Here is a 20,190-nt window from a genome sequence, read left to right as displayed (position 1 = left end):
TTATGTAGCCTACATATGTAACCTATTCTTTTACACTGTAATCCTTTTGTTTTTAATATTTGGCATGTTTGTGTGATGCGCATCCCTGTGTGTAATAAGCAAAGTCAACGCGCACTGTGGACGCGCCCAGAGGCGCAGTTTCTACCAACGCGCTCTAACAAAAAAATATTGCGCCATTGACTTTAGACTTTAGACCAGGTTTGAGTTGGTCTATGGCGCAGTCTATTTTCAGCTCCTTAAAATAGCAATGCGCCTGAACACACCTCTTTTTTAGACCAGCACGCCCATGGGCGCACTAACTGGTGCAAATGCATTTACTAATTTAAGGACGTGGCGCTGAACGGGAAAACGCGAGCGGCCGGACGCAAACTAGCAAACACACTTGCGCTGCGCCTTGTGTCGCATTGTTCCGGGTGTATTATAGGGCCCCATAACTCCAGAAACTCATAACCTCATACTGTTTTGAAAAGAAGAGGAGATGCTACACCATGGTAAACATGCCCCCGTCCCAACAATTTTGAGACCTGTAGCAGACATCAAATTTGAAATGAGCTCATTTTGTGCATAAATTTCACAGTTTCAACATTTGTTATGTTATCTATTTTCCGTTGTGAATAAAATATTGGCTCATGTGATTTGAAAGTCTTACAGTTTTCATTTTATTCAAATTTAAAAAAACGTCCCAACATTTCTGTAATTCGGGTTGTAAAAGTAAGCTAAAACTGGCATCGATTTGCAGCAACAACCGACCTCCAGTCTGTGTGAATGACCTTCAAGCAGTAAAGTGTCAGATTTGTGGTTCAGTTGTGGTTCTTTGCTGTCCATCTTTTCACTCTGAGTTTTGCTCTCTCCTCAGGAATCGCTTATCTGGGTGGCACCTGTAGCTCCAAGAGGAAGTGTGTGCTGGCGGAGGACAACGGACTCAACCTGGCCTTCACCATCGCTCATGAGCTGGGCCACAAGTGAGTCCAAATGGTGTAGAAAAAAGATTTAGAGGCGTCTCTTATTGTAGGAGTTCAGGTGTATCACAGTTTTACTCCATCATCTCCTCTGTTTGCATGCAATGAAATATGCATCTGAGAACTGTTTTTTGAGAAGCACTGTGGTTCTTTAAATTAATGAGCATGATACAGTACATGTCTAACCCCCATGTACAGAGAAGATGTAACATTCTTTGTGTTTAGAGACCCAGAAACATGACAATTATTTGTTTTAATGAATATTATTTATCCATTATAGTTAAAAAAAAAAATTTTTAGTTTGGCTTCAGTTTGATTCCAGCAAAACACATTGTACAAAAATATAGCATTTACATTAATAAGAGATTCTTTTCATGTGAAATTTCATTCCATTAAGTCATGTTTTATAGTTTGGGTTATAATAGTATTATAGTATAGTCATAGTATTATGGCGAGTCATGAAGTATAAACATGATACTGAAATGGTACATACACTACCGTTCAAAAGTTTGGGGTCAGTATTTTATACTTTTATTCAGCATGGATGCATTAAACTGAACAAAAGTCATAGTAAAGACATTTATAATATTTCAAGAGATTTGTATTTTAAATAAATGTTCTAAATCTTTTGAATCCTGTATCAACGTAAAAATATTAAGCAGCACATCTGTTTTCAACATTGATAATGAGAAATGTTTCTTGAGCAGCAAATCATCATATTAGAATGATTTCTGAAGGATCATGTGACACTGAAAACTGGAGTAATGATGCTAAAAATTCAGCTTTGATCACAAGGATAAATTACATTTTACTATATATTCACATTGTAATAATATTTCACAATATTACAGTTTTACTGTATTTTTTTTAATGAAACAAACAAAGCCTTGGTGAGCATAAGAGATATTTACAGATCGCAAACTTTTGAGCAGTTGTATACATTTTTGAGCTATTAAAAGATGATAAAGAGATAAGGATAGTTCTGTCAAATTCACTCATCATTTACTCACACTCATGTCCTTCCAAACCTGTATGAATTACTTTCTTCTGTATAAGAAAAATTCATTACCATACAATGAAAGGAGGACACAAAAAAAAAGCACCATAAAAGTAGTCATATTCCAGTGTGCCATATTCCAACCCATACGATAGCTTTGTGTGAGGAAAAGACTGAAAATAAGTTGTTGTACCAGAGATTTGAGAGACACTGGTCACTGTTATCTTTTATTGCATGGAAAAGAGCAGCATGAACATGTCCTTTTGAGTTACACCAAAGAAAAAAAGTCATACAGGTTTGGAAGGACATGAGAGTGAGTAAATGATGACAAAATAAATTTTGTGTGAACTATACGTTTAACTTTCACACGCACCAGGGATTTTTACACAACATATCAATTAAGCATCTATTTAAAGGCTGACAATATTTGCCTTTTTGGTCCAGTAATTACAGTAGATGAATGCAATCTTGGCTAATCTCACCAACAGAGGCGAGGCACCTGACCAGATCTTCATCCATGATCAGACTCCTCTTCAACGGTGTAAATGTCTAGTTTGTAATCTAAATTGGTAATTTAAACCATGTTATTCTCTTTGTCTCCATTGTAAATGCCCTTAACAACAGGTTACTTGTATACGTCCCGGTACATTGGGTTTCTTTCATTAAATGAGTGATTGAGACCCCAAACACACTTTCATCCTCACTGAGTGATTTGGAAAATCTAGTGAAATTCCTAAAAGAGAACATGCTATAAAACATTTCATGTTCACACATCATTCACATGAATTACTGGATTGAACCGAATACCACGACTACATGTTACTCGCTTCTCACAATAGCTCCCCTTCATCTCCTTGCTTGCATAAAGCCTTCTTTGATAGAACAATGATGGGCAGCCAACACCAAAATTTGTCTGGAAAAACAGCCAAGCTACATTAGCGTAAGCGCCGTCTTTGTGGCAGTGCCAGTCTTCAGAGAAGTTATCACCGTACCTGCTCCACTATAGCGTGCAGCGGGACGGCACAGGCCAAAGTTGGGTTTAATGCCCAGCAGTAATGAGTTGGCACCGATCACGCCCGGCTGGTGCCGATACCAGGGCCGCGCCGCTATCCCAGTCATCACGCGCACACAGTGCTCCATTGTCTCGAGTCTGTAAAAACACTATTAAAGCAAGTATATTATGGGTTTATGTGTATGCTTAGTTCTTTACAATAAAGACACATTAAGATTATTATTTTATAGAGTCGCTAGTACTACTGCGGCGTTGAATATTTCTGTCAGCATGGCATTTACTAGCTCTAATAAACACATGCAACAGCGTCACACTTTCTGATGGGCTGAGATTTCTCTGACTACCGAGCAGTTTCTCATCTTTCATCATAAGGGCATCTGGCGTGATCTACTCAAGACCTTTTGATTTGGTGTGCGGGCGTAAGAAAGCATGATGACTGTCTGGAGTCCTGTTTTAGCACTGCTCCATTCGTTACACTTTATCAAGTGTAGACGCTGATCATTTTCCAGTAATAACAGCTGAAGGAGCATGATTATGGTGCTCTAGGAACATTGGCGTAACACAAATGTGGGGTTTGCCGCATGCATCGACTCATTCGAAATGAAAACATCCTCCGATATTCTCCGAATGCATCATATTTCAGTCCACCCACTATGCCTCATTAGTGTCATCACTGCTTATGTGATCATTAGTCAAAGCACCTTTCTGCATAAAGATAAATGATTGTCTGTTTAATGAGTGGATAGAGTAATTGGTGCTTGAACAGTAGGTGAGATTGGCAAATTATTACGTAATGTGAAAGACACTACTTACAGTACCGTTTAAAAGTTTGGGAATGGTAAGATTTTATTTGAAAAAAAAAAAAGTCTCTTATGTTCACCAGGGCTGCATTTATTTGATTAAAAATACAGTAAAAAACAGAAATACTATGAAATATTGTTACAATTATAAAATAACCGTTTTCTATCTAAATATATTGTGAAACGTGATTTATTCCTGTGATCAAAGCTGAATTTTCAACATCATTACTCCAGTCTTCAGTGTCACATGATCCTTCAAAAATCACTCTAATATGATGATTTGCTGCTTAAGAAACATTTCTGATTATTATCAATGTTGAAATAAAAATCTTTTGTAACATTATAAATGTCTTTACTGTCAAATTAATGCATCCTTGCTGAATAAAAAATAAAAGTATTTATTTCTTTACATAAAACTAAAATATATTACTGACCCCAAACTTTTGAACAGTTATACACGGATCAGGCATAACATTATGAGCACTGACAGGTGAAGTGAATAACACTGATTATCTCTTCATCACGGCACCTGTTAGTGGATGGGATATATTAGGCAGCAAGTGAACATTTTGTTCTCAAAGTTGATGTGGAAAAATGGGCAAGTGTAAGGATTTGAACGAGTTTGACAAGGACCAAATTGTGATGGCTTGATGACTGGATCAGAGCATCTCCAAAGCTGCAGCTCTTGTGGGGTGTTCCCGGTCTGCAGTGGTCAGTATCTATCAAAAGTGGTCCAAGGAAAGAACAGTGGTGAAGCTCGAAAAAGGAGCGAAGGCTGGCCCGTGTGGTCCGATCCAACAGACGAGCTACTGTAGCTTAAATTGCTCAAGAAGTTAATGCTGGTTCTGATAGAAAGGTGTCAGAATACACAGTGCATCACAGTTTGTTGCGTATGGAGCTGCATAGCTGCAGACCAGTCAGGGTGCCCATGCTGACCCCTGTCCACCGCCGAAAGAGCCAACAGTGGACACGTGAGCATCAGAACTGGACCACAGAGCAATGGAAGAAGGTGGCCTGGTCTGAAAAATCACGTTTTCTTTTACATCACGTGGATGGCCGGGTGTGTGTGCGTCTCTTACCTGGGGAACACATGGCACCAGGATGCACTATGGGAAGAAGGCAAACCGGCAGAGGCAGTGTGGTGCTTTGGGCAATGTTCTGCTGGGAAACCTTGGGTCCTGCCATCCATGTGGATGACAAGTACCACCTACTTAAGCATTGTTGCAGACCATGTACACCCTTTCATTGAAACAGTATTCCCTGGTGGCTGTGGCCTCTTTTAGCAGGATAATACTCCTGCCACAAAGCAAAAATGGTTCAGAAATGGTTTGAGGAGCACAACAACGAGTTTGAGGTGTTGACTTGGCCTCCAAATTCCCCAGATCTCAATCCAATCGAGCATCTGTGGGATGTGCTGAACAAACATGTCTGATCTATGGAGGCTCCACCTCACAACTTACAGGGCTTAAAGGATCTGCTGCTAACATCTTGGTGTCAGATACCACAGCACACCTTCAGGGGCATAGGCACCGATCCCGTGGAAAAATTAGATATTCTCCATTGATTTTAACCAATTAAAAATCGATTGGAGCTTTCAGACACGATCTTCACCATTTTTTTAATAGTTTATTTAAGGCCGTTTCTATGGCGATATTTTAATGGCAAACGTCGAGAGCGCATCCAAATGATTTGCGAGTACAAATGGCTCTGCTCTCGATCAGATACATGCACACGCTCCAGCGAGAGCATGACTCGTGACAATGCACGTCAATCTATCGCTTGACTCTTCTTTCCAGGGAAATCACTAACAAAATGCACAAAAACATGTCCCTGCTCTTGATATACAGACATTAATGAACTTCTTTGAACTTTGAGGAAAAAAAAATATATATGAGGGCAGATTCGAACCACTGGTAATTAGAGCACGACTGAACCTCTGACTCTATTAACAAAAATACTACCACGAGACCACTAGGGAATACGAAATTGAAAGCGGATTTATCTATAATATGGATGTAATGGGGGGATGTGATGTGGGGCACTGGGCACCCGCCAGCAGAAACATAAATCGGCGCCTATGTTCAGGGGTCTAGTGGAGTTCATGCCTCGACGGGTCAGGGCTGTTTTGGCAGCAAAAGGGGGACCAACACAATATTATGAAGGTGGTCATAATGTTATGCCTGATCAGTGTATATGTTACCATCAAAGCTGAAAAATAAGTGTTGTGGAAAAAATAAGAATATTGCAAAAGCAGTTTGCAGTTTCCATCATGTGATCAAGAGAACAAAATCATTTGTGGTTTACATCTGCAGACTAAATGCTCTGACAAACTTTTTTTTTTACCAGCAAATGACGTGTTTTCATTGTAGTTTATGTGCATGTCTTCTTACCAAATAAAATGATTAGCCATCTAATGCAAGCTTATGATTTTTTTTTGTGTTTCCATTTAGCATTTTTATGCAGTATCCAAAAATATATGTGGATAGAAACCCAGCCACTGTTGGCACAGTGGCAAAATGATGGTACAGTTGCTAACCTGAGAAAAACAGAATAAGTTTTGATTGCTTATTGGTGTCTTTTGCTATTACATTTGCTTAGTTTAGGGATTTGAACAAACCGCTAGCACTAAGGGCATTAACATCTGTTGAGTAACTTGTACAGTTTAAGGACGTTAATGATTCCTCGTGTTTGGCTTTTTGAGGAACAGTGTGCAATAACTTCTCTAAGCAGTATGACTTTTGGTTTTTGAATTGGGGCAGTAAGAAACCACCTAGCAACTGCATAATACTAGCCCATATCTTTAAGCACTAAGCCACACACTGGTCATCATGCATGATGGCTTCCCTTCCAAGTCCTGTGCACGCTTGATAGGGTATTTGGCTTGTGAAAGCACTTGACCGTTATTAGCTTGGCAGAGAAACGTCCTGTTTTAATAAGGCCAATCATGTGTTTTTTTCTCCCTTAAACAAATTTAACACAACAGAAATTTGGCACCCTTTTAAACCTCACACGATTGTTTTTTAGTGTGTGAGAGATTCCCATCTCAGTCCACTTACTAACCAAATCAACCCATTGACATTAAAAGGCACTCATCTATGTTAAAGCTCGAAAGAAAGCGGGGATGAAACTGCTGTAGCATTCACATTCTTCTCCTTTTTCATTTAGTTCTCCACGGTGACTCCTTGATTTCTATTGTGTTCTGTGTGTGTCTTTTTACTTTTATTGCTTTGGTCTTTAGCGGGAGCCGAGACACAGCCTGGAAATCCACACTGCTCTCTTTATTAGTTCCTGCGCTCTCTGCTGCTGCTTCAGTTTTTGGTTGTTGTTTTTAATTTGGGAAATGTAGGTCAGGGCTTAAGAGAAAGTACTCTTACCGCTCTCTCTGACTCGAGTTGCTTGGCTTTCAGGAGCACACATGCTCTATTTCAGAGTAATACTGCATTGTTATGCATTCAAAGGAAGCTTCGTAAACGGTGTGTTAATGATTATGTTTAACAAGCATAATTAATAAGTATTTATGTTGCACTATGCCTGGGTGAGACTCATATATTTTCAAAATCACTGCTGTTTCTTATTAGTGTCTCGTGTTTTTGATTGTCTTCCCTCATTAGCATGGGCATGAGCCATGATGACGATCATGCCAGCTGCACAGGCCACTCTCACATCATGTCTGGGGAATGGGTCAAAGGTCGTAACCCCAGTGACCTCTCCTGGTCCACCTGCAGCCGTGATGACCTGGAAAAGTTCCTCAGGTGAGTTCCATAAAACCAGCCTCTGTTTTTAGGTATTATTAGTAGTGATTGACCAATATTGATTTTTAAATTGGTGATACTAATAACTAGACCACTGGAATGGTCTATAAATTGGCATGTGTTATACTAATTGTATCATTAATTTTGAACAAATTTGTAATAATTTATCATTTTATTTTAGAAATATTGCTATAATTATATTTAATTTAGTATAATTAATTTATTTTTGCAAATGAAATGTATGCCTATAATTAAACTACAGAGCCCATAAAGGGATAGTTCACTCTCAAGCCATCTTAAGTGTATATGACTTTCTTTTTTCAGTCAAACACAATCTGAGTTATTTTAAAAAAAAATATTCTGGCTCTTCCAAGCTTTATAATGGGAGTGAATAGGAACCATTTATAATAGGAGTGAATAGTAAGCAAGATTTTGAAGACCCCCCAAAAAAACATCCATCCATCATAAAAGTAATCCATACGGCTCCAGGGGATTAATAAATGCCTTCTGAAGTGAAGCAATGGGTTTTTGTAAACTAAGAATTAATATTCTTATTTATGGCTTCATAGACTTTCCGGCATATGATGTAGGATGTAGGAGTAGTGTAAGCTTAGGTGATGGCTGAGCAACAAACTCAAGCTCTGACATTTCTCTTTAAAAATTCTCGTTTTAGACTTCTAATTCGTGGTCGGTGTTTTGCTTCCGTGTTCATCAATATGTCATGCGTCAGGTCAAAGTTCACTCTTTCCACCAGAATCGACTTGTGTACGGAAGCCAGTGATTCTAGTCTATAAAGTTATAAATATGGATATTTTTCTTACAAAAACCCCTTATTTACTCCTTGGAGCTGTATGGATTACTTTTATGATGGATAGATTTGCTTTTTTGGGCTTCAAAATCTCGATTACTGTTCACTCCCATTATAATGCTTGGAAGAGCCAGGATATATTTTAATATATCTCTGACTGTGTTGACTGAAAGAAGAAAATCATATACACCTAGGATGGCTTGAGGGTGAGTAAATCATGGAATAATTTTCCTTTTCGGGTGAATTAACCCTTTAAAAGTGTAATTTTCATTTTTTTTAAAATGCATATACAGAAAAAAAATGTATGTGCACATGAAAAAAGTGTGCAAATGAGAATAATTATTTTATAGTAATTATTTATTATAAAGGGATTAAAAATTATAATTCATATAAATAAATAATATGTGCAATATACAATAACATTTATAGTATTAATAATATTTATTTATTTATAATTACTATATAATTTCCGAGCTACTTGTTAGTAAAATAAGTACCACTGAACAGGCTAGATTCAGTCTCCCACATTAATTTTCTGGCAAATATCCTTGAGGAAGATGAACAAACAGTGAAGCATTGAATAGAGGTGTTTAAAGAGGAGAGTTCATTCTGGAAGCTCAGGCTTAATAGTGTCTGCTCCGGCTCTATAAACAAAGAACCGGCTGGAGTCATCGATCCTCACGGATGTACTTCAGCCGATGACAGAATAAAGCGGCAGTATTCACTGTCTGCTGTGCCCAGCGCACTTCTGACCTCAATTCAAACTATAAAGTGTCACTGTATCCAAGCAGATACCAATGTTATCCAAACTGTGCTGTTGAGCTTTTGAGAGTATTTTAATGCCAGAGACAATCAAGCAGATTAGTGTTTTTTCCTGTAGAGTAAAGCTCCTTGCTACGATAACATGACAACATGGCTCTCTTCCAAAACCTGGTGAGCTGCCTACGTAGGCGCCATGGGCGCTCCCGACGTGGAGGCTGTTTCAAAAGGTAGGCAGCAAAATTATGCTGCCTCATTTTGGCCAAATCTTGAAGCAGCATCACACATATTCCTCCAGCAGAAAGCAATATAATAATGTTTTGGAAACTATATTGGAAACCATATTGCCACTTTTTTGTAGACATACTGTACACGTGCCCTGTATAACTGCAGCTTTAGTGTGTAGCATGATGTTACTTTACTTGTTTAGTTTTACTTTACTTGTTTGGTTTTACTTTACTTGTTTAGTTTAGTTTAAGATTAGTAACGGACCAGACCCCATGGTTTGGCACGCGTGTGATTTGCAGATTAATTATAGTTTTAAGTTTAACCATCACTGAGTGAAAGTTTAGCATTTGCAAGTGTTTTGTCTTGCTAATTTACACATTAAATCAATTTTAAACCATTGAAGTGCAATAGGAGGCGAAAGAGAACTCAATTCAGTACTTGCAAACTGTTATCTGTGCACACAGCTGCAAGCATCCAAAGTGCTACACACACAGAGAGGCGCGTTTCAGACAAAATACGCAAACACCAAATTGATTCCTTTTTCGTGTCTCTTTGTGCTTGAACGGACACATACACAAAATTATGTCACAATACCCGTCTCGGCAAGTGTTCTCATAAACATAGTCGGTTATGTCTTAAATACCTGCTGCTGTCTGTGTCATTAATGTTAAACAAACAACAAAACACAGCTTTAACAAATATTCATCTATATTTAATTGATATGGTAAACACTGTAGTGTTATTTTACATTTAATTATTACATTTTCATACCTGAATACTACTGTTAGACTTTATTTAGTTTGTAATATTGTTATATTGTTTTTATTTGCATCTTGTTATTTGTGCGTTTGTTCTTATTTTATTGCTTATTTTATTACTGACTGTTCACTTGTCTTTAATAATGTTTGAACTTTAGTTATGCTAGTAAAAAAACAATATTCCATTTAAGTAATAAATGGAAAGCATTATTACCCCATTTATTTTTGTTTTTGCTGATTCGTAAAATGATCCGAACCGTGAGTCTGTTGCACCACTAGTTTAGTCCACTTTAGTTTAGTTAGACTAATTTGTTTAATTATATTTTATTATGTGAGAATATATGAATTAAGAATTAGTAAATCAAGTTGCATAAGTCTGTCATATTTTTAGTTGTTTTACAGTGTTTATTTTAATTAAGTTCCCATTGATTTAATTCACAATATTTTATTTTATTTTATTTTTTTATTCACATAAATTCAAAATAATTTCCTTTTGAGTATTTTAGTTTTTGCTTATTTATTCATTCATTAATTCATAATTCACATTGCTTATTTTATTTTATTTTAAATTTGTTTAGTTTTATTTTATGTAGCAAAATGCATAATCAAGTTGCATCCTCAGTCTGTCATATTTTATAGGTGTTTCTTTTAATTAAATTCCCATTGATTAAATTCACAATTTTTATTTTATTCACATAAATTTAAAATTGCATTCACAACAGATTTTTCACATTTTACATATCTTAAAATAACATACAGTGACATAACACATTGTTTTTTGTTTTTTACTCCAGGTCTCTCAAACAGGCCATGCCTTCCTGATTATTTTAGGATGAGCTGAAATATTAAATATTTACAGAAAGCTGACGTGCTTGAAAGTCCTGAAGTGTATGCGCTCATTAGGGTTTAAGGCATCAACGTCAAACTTTTCAAAATATTTCTCCTTTGCCCTCCTTGAATAAGAGTTTGGAAACTGCTTTTGGTTTCACAGACATCTGTCATGTTACAGCTGTCTGTTTGTCTGATTTTACAGTTATAGGAAGATAAGAGAGTGGACTTGAAGAAAGGACAGTTTTACTTTGGCAAATGAATTAGCAATGGAAAACCAGTTTTAGAAGCACAGCAGTTCCTAAATTTTTTTATAGGAAGGTTTGCAATTTCTCCAGTTGTGTGTGAATATGTTTTGTACATTGTGTTGATTTCCTTAACATGTACTATCTTTCAGATCAAAAGCAAGTGCCTGTTTGCTGCATACCGACCCACGTAACCGCTACCTCATCCGTCTGCCAGCCAAACTTCCTGGGATGCACTACAGCGCTGATGAACAGTGCCAGATTTTATTCGGCACAAATGCAACTTTCTGCACTGATATGGAGGTGTGTGTCTGTCAGCTGGAAATGCACTGATATCATACTGCGCTCATGTACTACATGTTTCTGTACCGTAAACAGACATAATGCAGCATACATACACAAAAATAAATATCAGCAGTAGAAAAAAATCTCAGTAGGTTGTAGATATTGCAAGCAACCAAATCTTTTTGACCTAAACAAGCTCATATATGTATGCCTGTAAGCCTGTTTTCACCACGCAAAAAAAGTTAATAGCATTTTTTACAATTGCAATTGCAAGTTTATATCTCGCAATTGCACATTATAAACTCATAATTGAGTTTACCTCATGCAATTCTGACTTTTTTTGCACTAAATAAATAAAAGATAGAAAAGGTGACATATTTTTTATCACACTTTTTTCTCGCAATTGCGAGTTTATATCTTACTATTCTGATTTTTCTTCCCAGAAATGCGAGTTTATGTCTCAGTATTGTGAGAAACTCAGAATTGACATAAAAAAATCTGAATTGTAAAATAAAATGTCTATTTTTTTATTCCGTGGTGGCTTCAAATATGCTTCTATATATACAGATGTGGCCAAAAGTGATGTCTGGAGGTGATATATGTTTTAAATGACCCTACAAGTTTGATTAAACCATCAAAATATGAGTAAATATTTTATATTTTTTAAAAAGGGTTTTAAATATGAGGGAATAACAAAACACTAAACTTGGTTAATGTATTTACTTGGCAAAATTATTTGTCAAAAAAGGCAAACTACAGTTACAGGTTTTATTTTACTATGCAAAACAATGCATATAAAAACAAAAAGCATACTACAATATAGTCAGCTATTAATATTTCTTTGATTCTTGTTTTTGCATGTGTTCATAATTTCTTTTTCATGAATTATGTCTGTACAATTTGGCATGTTTTATCATAAATAAAACAATTGACTCCAAGTGCAACTATGCAATATGCTTACAAAATTCTTAACAAATTTGTCAAATGTCCTAGGCCCGACATCACTTTTAGCCACTAATGTATGTTACAGAATCACGTTACAGTTACTTTTTTTTTGGCTTGACCCTGCGATCATTCCCATATGTAGCTAGTGGTAATATAAAATTATCCCGGCTACATTTGTAGCAGGTGATAACATAAAAGGGTTTCCGTACATAATCATAAATCATGTTTATCCACACAAAGCCTCCTACTAGAGCTCTGGAAGGAAGTTTCAGTTCTGAAATTGCCATAGTGAAAACATCAGAGCGGATGGCAGGTGTTGGCGTATCAGTCTTGATCTGATCCGTTCAAAGTCAGTTCATGCTTTCCTGAGCATGTAATCATCTGCTGTAACCAATCAGATCGTCGCTTCAAACATTTCCACTTGCTGCCCGTCCATCATTACTGTTTACCATCTACACCGTGTGAAGTTATACAGCAGATATATAACATAAAACATGCATGAAGATGATGAATAGTGAAAAGCAGAGAGGAATTGATTGATAAAAGAGACATCTAAAACAAAGTATAAATAAGGCACTTTAATGGCCATCCTGCCACCTTTGAAATGTTTCTCACTGTGAGATTGGAAAATGTGATTGAGTGTGTGAGGTAAAGGAGCGTGCCAGGCTAAAGTAAAAATACGAACTTGTCAGACTGACATAGAAAATACTGTCCAGCTCAAGGGCTGTTGGGTAATAAAGTCTCTTTGTTTGAGGAAAGGACATGTGCGAGCATTAATTGTATATTGAAATGTATAAATGGAGTTTACACGTTGCATAAAAACATGAAATAAATACATTTATTTATAAAATAAATTAAAATGTATAAATTGAAAAACAAAATACATTATAAACTAAATTAACATTTATAAATTGATATGTGTTTTTCATTTAGATGATGCATGAATAGTTAGATTAACTAATTGATTAAAAAAGATATTCATCATCAATCAATATCATAAAAAAACTCATGTTTCAATTAATGGTGGATTCATCTGAAACCTTTCTTTTGATGCATTTCATTTGGTTTTCATTTTGATAAAAAAATAATAATAAAATAAAACATTCATTTCAAATAAAAATCAAACAAAAAAACAGCAATTTATTAAAGGCTTTTTAAATTAATATGGTGCTGTCCACATGAGTCTAAACTGTGTCTGTTTCAGCACCTGATGTGTGCGGGTCTCTGGTGTTTGGTGGAGGGAGACACGTCTTGTAAGACCAAACTAGATCCACCGCTGGACGGCACAGAATGTGGAGCCGACAAGGTAACCTATTTATCTTTAATATTATTAAAATGGACATTATTAAAATTATGTACTTTTAAGCTAAAAACAGCCAATACTATGAGCAAAAACAGCTGTGCAGCAGGTCAAAAATGTCAGACTGGAGGTGCAACAAACGCTAGACAGTTTCATTTATTATAATGAGAGAAATGTACAGGGTGATAGATGACCACTTGTATTCCAGTATGCAAATGTCATTGATGCTGGTTACATTTTAAACAGCCATCTATCAATGTTCACTACCGTTCAAAAGTTTTTTTTTTTTTTTTTGTTAAAATTAATAAGTTAATACATTTATACAACAAGGATGCATTAAATTGATCAAAAGTCACAGTAAAGACATTTATAATGTTACAAAAAATTCCTTTGTGTGTTTGGGTGCTTTTAACTTTCATTTCATCAAAGAATCCTGTTCCACAGTTTCCACAAAAAATATGAAGTTTTTAACATTGATAATAATAATTTTTTTTTTTTTATTATTAGAATGATTTCTGAAAGATTATGTGACACTGAAGACTGGAGTAATGATGCTGAAAATTCAGCTTTGCATCACAGGAATAAATTACATTTTAAAATATATTCAAATACAAAATTAGTTACTTCAAACTGTAATAATATTTCACAATATTACTGTTTTTACTGTATTTTTAATCAAACAAAGGAAGCTGTGGTGAGCATACGAGACTTATTTCTAAAAAAAAAAAAAAAAGAAAACAACAACTTAAAGATCCCAGCCTTTCAAACAGTATTGTAAATCAAAGGGAGATTTTCTTCTTGAATTTTTTAAAACATAAAATTCATCATTGCATTAGTGTATGAAATGTGGTTAGATAGAAAATGTTCTCATTTAACTGTAACTGTAACTGTATTAACGTGTATGTGTGTGTGTGTGTCAGTGGTGCAGGGCCGGTGAGTGTGTCAGTAAGACGCCCATCCCACAGCATGTGGATGGAGACTGGAGTCCATGGAGCACATGGAGCATGTGCAGCCGAACATGTGGCACAGGAGCGCGCTTCAGACAGAGGAAATGTGACAACCCCCCGTAAGCCTTTACATCACTCTCGTTCTCTCTCTAGGTCTTGCACGACTACTAATTTTTACTAGTCGACCAGACGTTCAGGAAAGTAGTCAGCAGGTCTGTGTGTACTTGATGTAAATAACTCATCATTCACCATCCAGCTTTAGCGGATATACCCAGATATATTTCCAGATATACAGTAGGTGCCAAAAGTGATGTCCTGAGGGCATATTTGTTTTTATTACCCTACAATTTCAATTAAACCATCAAAATATAAGGAAAATATTTTGTATTTTTAAAATATTTTAAATAAAAGGGAAGAAAAAAAACACTAAACTTGGTTATTTATCTGAGAATTTTATTTTTTATAGAAAAAAGCATAGAAAAAAAAAAGCTTAGAAAACCAAAAAGCTTCCAGAAAAGCATACATTGACTATGACATAATCAGTTATTAATATTTTGTTGGTTAAAGGGTGAAGATGTACATTTTCCTAGGCCAGACATCACTTTTAGCCACTACTGTTTGTGTCTGTTGCTGTTTACTATACAAAACTAACTAGTCGTGCAAAACTATTGTGAACAAACAGGCTGTAATCTAATCTTGCTCCGGTCTGGTGATGATTTAACTCCTTGCAAACGCATTCACTATCTAAATCCACAATGCACCACAATAATCCTGTTTTTGTTTTGGCACAAACAAGCTTTCCTCTCAGTCTTCCTCCTTCATGTAATGATGCCGTTTCTCTCCGAGTGTCATTTCTCAATGTCTGACAGCTCGCCAGAGAGCTTGTTATAGAGTTTTTGTGTGTGTCTATGTGTGTGTGTGTTTAAAACATGATGTAATAATTCAAAGTTCTCCAGTTATTTCCAGCGCAGAACAGCATGCAATTTGTGAACGATGGTCCAAGACGAGCGTTTTTGTTTTGGACGCTTGTAACGTCTCGTGCTGTGTTTGTGAGGTAATCGCTCTTTTGTGCATATGTCCACGTTGGATCGTAAAACACTTGGAGCTGCATCAAGCAAACCGAAAAGAATCAAGGAAGAAAAATAAGGCTGACTTGCAAGTCACGTTCTGTTTTTAAGTAGCAGAAAAGGAGAAAGAAGAGTGTGTGGAAGAAACTAGATTTGAAAGAAGCAGCAGTTCTTGCAAGAATAATGTTAAAGTTTTAAGTCAATTTAGTTGTAGGTTTTGTGTTGTGTGCAAGACCAATCTTTATTTTGATTGTAGATTGATGCTAGAAAGAAGACCAATTACAATTTAATATGCAAATATTCTGATTAGATCAACACTGTGTTATGGTTTTGTTTAGTTCTATGGACTCTTATTTTGATATGCTGTTCTGTTTCCCTTAGTTTCTGTTTCCTTGCTCTGTTTAGTTTTGGTTTCCTTGGTTTCTGATCATTACCCTGTTAGTTTCTGTGGTTACTTATAATTATCAGCTTTGGCTTATTTAGTTCATTGTTATCTCCAACTTATATACTCCTTGTTCAGTTCAGTCCTTTGTAGGTTATTGTCTTTTTGTAATGTGTTCATCTCCTGCCTATCCTCCTACATTTATTATTAAAGGGTTAAATTTCAATTTATGTCATTAATTACTCACCCTCATGTTGTTCCACACCCGTAAGACCTTTGTTCGTCTTCAGAACACAAATTAAGATATTTTGATGAAATGCGAGAGGTCTTTTTGTCCTCTATTGAAAGCAACGAAATTACCACATTCAAGGTCTAGAAAAGTAGTAAAAAGTTTGTCAATGTCAATGTGACTGCAGTGGTTCAACCTTAATATTATGAAGTGACAAGAATACATTTTGTGTGCAAAAACATAACAAAAATAATGACTTTATTCAACAAATTCATCTCTCCCCTGTCATTTTACTAAGCTATTTACATTGCAGAGCTTTCATGTTTACGTCCGAACGGCGGCTTCGTTGCTTTCAATAGAGAATAGAAAAAGCTCTCGGATTTCATCAAAATACCTTAATTTGTCTTCCGAAGATGAACGAAGGTCTTACGGGTGTGGATGACATAAGGGTGAGTAATTAATAACAGAATTTAAATTTTTGGGTGAACTAACCCTTTAAAGTCAATTTTGAATATTCCTATGTTGTGCATGTTGCCTACTGCACTAACATGTTAAAGAATAACCGACCCTTAAAATGAGTAAAAGGAAGAAAAAACATGGACCAGCATTGCGTATCCTCCTCCTTGAGCAGAGGCCTTTGGTGGAGTACTTGGGTGCTCCTGCACAATGATTCCCATCTCCCCATCTGTGACAGCCACAGAATCCATCCCAGAGCCAGAGCTGGCTAACATCAGAGTCCCGGAGTCTACACACACTATTCAGCCCATCCCAGAGCCAGGAGTGGACCTCTGCTTTATAGATTTGTGGTCTGTGGTTCCAGTTCCCTCCCGAGTCCTCACCCTTGAATCTTTGCATTTTTCGCCAGTCCCATCCGGAAATCTGCTCCTTCCGACATTCCTGCCTGACTTCTTGGTTGCATCTCCTCCTCTGGTTACGACTAGTCCCCTGGATCTGTCGGCTCTGCTGGTGTTGTTCTGCATCTCGGCTCTGCCCCCACCATTAGCTCCGTGCATCTTTTCAGCTCCACCTCGGGCTTCCCCTCCACCAGCTTGGTGTGAGGCTGAGTCATCCGGGCTCCCTCGTCCCTCCTGATCAACCTTGGTTGGTTGTCGCTCAGCTTCCGCCACGGACTTCCGCGACTCTGGCTGCGCCTTGACCCTCTACCCCTTTGGCTCCGCCGGGCTCCTCCCTTCCTCCGGTTTTCCCATCGCCCTTGCTTGCTCCATTGTTGCCCTAGCCAGCCTAGTCCCCGTCTCCGCCTTGGTCCTAAGAGCAAGCAGCTCCGCCTTGGGCTTCTGGGCTGTGGATGTTGCCCTGGGCCCTCGGCCTGTCTGCTTTACACGTTCCTCAAGGCACCCTGGTTCCGCCTCCGTCGATCGGTCCCTCGGTTCCGCCCAGCCCTTCAGCCAAAGGTCCACCCCGTCTCCTCCCACCGTTAGCTCCACCATGGTGTCTCTCGCTGCCTCCTGCTCCTGGTCCTTGTCCATCACCAGCTCTGCACCTTCCTCCAGAGCCCCCTCCTTCCCTCCACCCTTGAACTATCTGTTACGGCATGAGAACATGCCTTCTGGGAGGGGGGAGTACTGTTATGTTTAGTTCTATGGACTCTTATTTTGATATACTGTTCTGTTTCCCTTAGTTCTTGTTTCCCAGCTCTGTTTAATGACATAATCGTACAAAAGATTGACAGTAAAGACATAATCTAACAAAATATTTCAATTTGAAATAAATGCTGTTCTTTTGAACTTTCTAAAAAAATTATCATGGTTTCCACAAAAATATCTATAAGATAAGCAGCACATCTGTTTTCAACATTGACAATAATAAGAAATGTTTCTTGAGCAGCAAATCAGCATATTAGAATGATTTCTGAAGGATCATGTGACACTGAAGACTGGAGTAATGATGCTGAAAATTCAACTTTGATCACAGGAATAAATTAGATTATAAAATATATTCAAATAGAAAGCGGTAATTCAGAATGTAGTGTTGATGAAATAAATGCAGCATTATTGAGCATAAGAGTCTTTCAAAAACAAACAAAAATCGCATCGACCCCAAACTTTTGAATGATGTGTAAATGGTCTGTTCATAAAGCGCCTGGGGCAGAATTAAATGTAGAAGTTTAATCATTCAGGTTTAAAGCTTTAAAACAAAGTCTAACTAGAAAGAGAGATATCTGTACAGTTCTGCCTGGCTAACTCATTAAAATGAGAGGCAGGTTGAGAAATAAGACGTTTAGAGAGACTCACAGAGAAAATGAGACAGATTGAATGATGGAACATGATGGAGACTGTGAGAGTGTGAGGAGACATGTTACTGAACAGGTTTTAGACTGTTATGTTGTCAGATGTCATCATTAAAGCCAGTGAAACATGCTGTAATGAAGGCTTATGGGTCCTCAAGATCGACAAGTTCAAGGAAAAACCTTACTTCAGTCATTTTTAGACTTAGCTCTGTTATGGAGTGACCGCCTCTCCTCATATCACTTCTTCTCAATCATCGCCTTACAGATAGGATAATAATCTTTATATTATGTCTTTTTAGGTTAAAATTCATGTTTAGGTCATAGAACAGTATGTATAACTGTATTTCTTGTGGTGCTGGTTCTGCAGGCCCAGTCCAAGAGGGAAGTACTGTCAGAAGGCCAGCGTGGAGCACAAAGTGTGCGAGGGGCCGCCTTGTTCAAAGGGTCTGCCCACGTTTAGAGACCAGCAGTGTAAGTCTCATGACCGCCAGGCTAGTAAGAAGAAAAACCAGATGTGGTCAGCTGTGATCGACGATGGTAAGACTAAAAATGTACCTATAGTATATTATTTATCCATGTAATTATAATCAATATACAGTCCTGAAGTCTAAGACCACAACAATACCTAGATGTTCCTTGAGAGGTCTCTTGCCTCTGTATCTCTTTGTTCTGTACTATACTATCCTCTTTTTATGGTAGAAATGCACATATACAGTAGTTACATATACATTTACATTAATTCACTTAGCATATATACATTTTTGGTTTGTTTATAGAGATCTCAGCACCAGGAGATCAGAGCACTTTAGTTTCAGTGCGAGAAAGTGACCAATCTGTCTGATCTCGATTAAAAACAGCACTTATGTAATTTCACACTGTGAGCTCTTGTCAAGGACACGTTCACTTGATTACCAGGCAGCTTATGAGCAACAGGGTGAATGTTATGCCCTGTTAGAGTCCAAATTCATTTCTGAATGTCTTTGACCCATTCTTCTTGTTGTCACTCCTAATCATCCTAACAGTCCTGTCATCTTTTCAGCTTGTTTATTTTTTAATGTGTCAGAAATGACACTAAATAGCCTAAGCTTGATTCAAGGCTGAATCATGCAAACTTGTTTCACCCATATTTGTTTTGGTATGCTTGATCAGGCACTGATTTAATTGTCTGTCCAAGGGTGGAATTTTTACAGCTGTCCACCAAATGTCAGATTTTTCTCCATCCATCCATCCATCCATCCATCCATCCATCCATCCATCCATCCATCCATCCATCCATCCATCCATCCATCCATCCATCCATCCATCCATCCATCCATCCATCCATCCAGAGATGTTGCCTTGGTTATATGAAATAAAATGTTACTAACTGAAATATAATATGTTTAAATTGAAGTACTAAAACTAAAATAAATATTTAAAAAATATCTATCTATCTATCTATCTATCTATCTATCTGTAAAAGTTGTTCAATACGAGAGATAGATAGATAGACAGACCCCAGCAAACATCCTCCTGCGCACCTGAAATGCCTCCACTCAATGACGAAAGGAATAAAACAGCAGCACTCAAAGCGCTTTCTCTATTTTCTCTCACACTGGTACAAACACAGGCTCTCCAAACTCTGATCACTCAAGGGTCACT

At 37.2% G+C, this 20,190-nt stretch overlaps 1 protein-coding gene across 2 annotated transcripts in view; it reads left to right on the top strand.

Annotated features, from left to right (window-relative positions):
- The window catches only part of adamts17 (ADAM metallopeptidase with thrombospondin type 1 motif, 17), a 209,238-nt gene that overhangs the window by 129,521 nt on the left and 59,527 nt on the right, over positions 1–20,190 (top strand). For both annotated transcript variants that reach the window (XM_048183792.1, XM_048183793.1), the window contains exons 8-13: positions 857–962; positions 7,380–7,520; positions 11,299–11,449; positions 13,581–13,682; positions 14,597–14,742; positions 18,917–19,086. In XM_048183792.1, coding sequence (XP_048039749.1) covers positions 857–962; positions 7,380–7,520; positions 11,299–11,449; positions 13,581–13,682; positions 14,597–14,742; positions 18,917–19,086 — 816 coding nt within the window. The remainder of the gene's footprint in view (positions 1–856; positions 963–7,379; positions 7,521–11,298; positions 11,450–13,580; positions 13,683–14,596; positions 14,743–18,916; positions 19,087–20,190) is intronic.

The sequence above is a fragment of the Megalobrama amblycephala genome, linkage group LG3 (assembly GCF_018812025.1).
Source record: "Megalobrama amblycephala isolate DHTTF-2021 linkage group LG3, ASM1881202v1, whole genome shotgun sequence".
Taxonomy (NCBI): domain Eukaryota; kingdom Metazoa; phylum Chordata; class Actinopteri; order Cypriniformes; family Xenocyprididae; genus Megalobrama; species Megalobrama amblycephala.
Note: the sequence above shows the minus strand (reverse complement) of the source record. Positions and strands in the feature narration are given on the sequence as shown.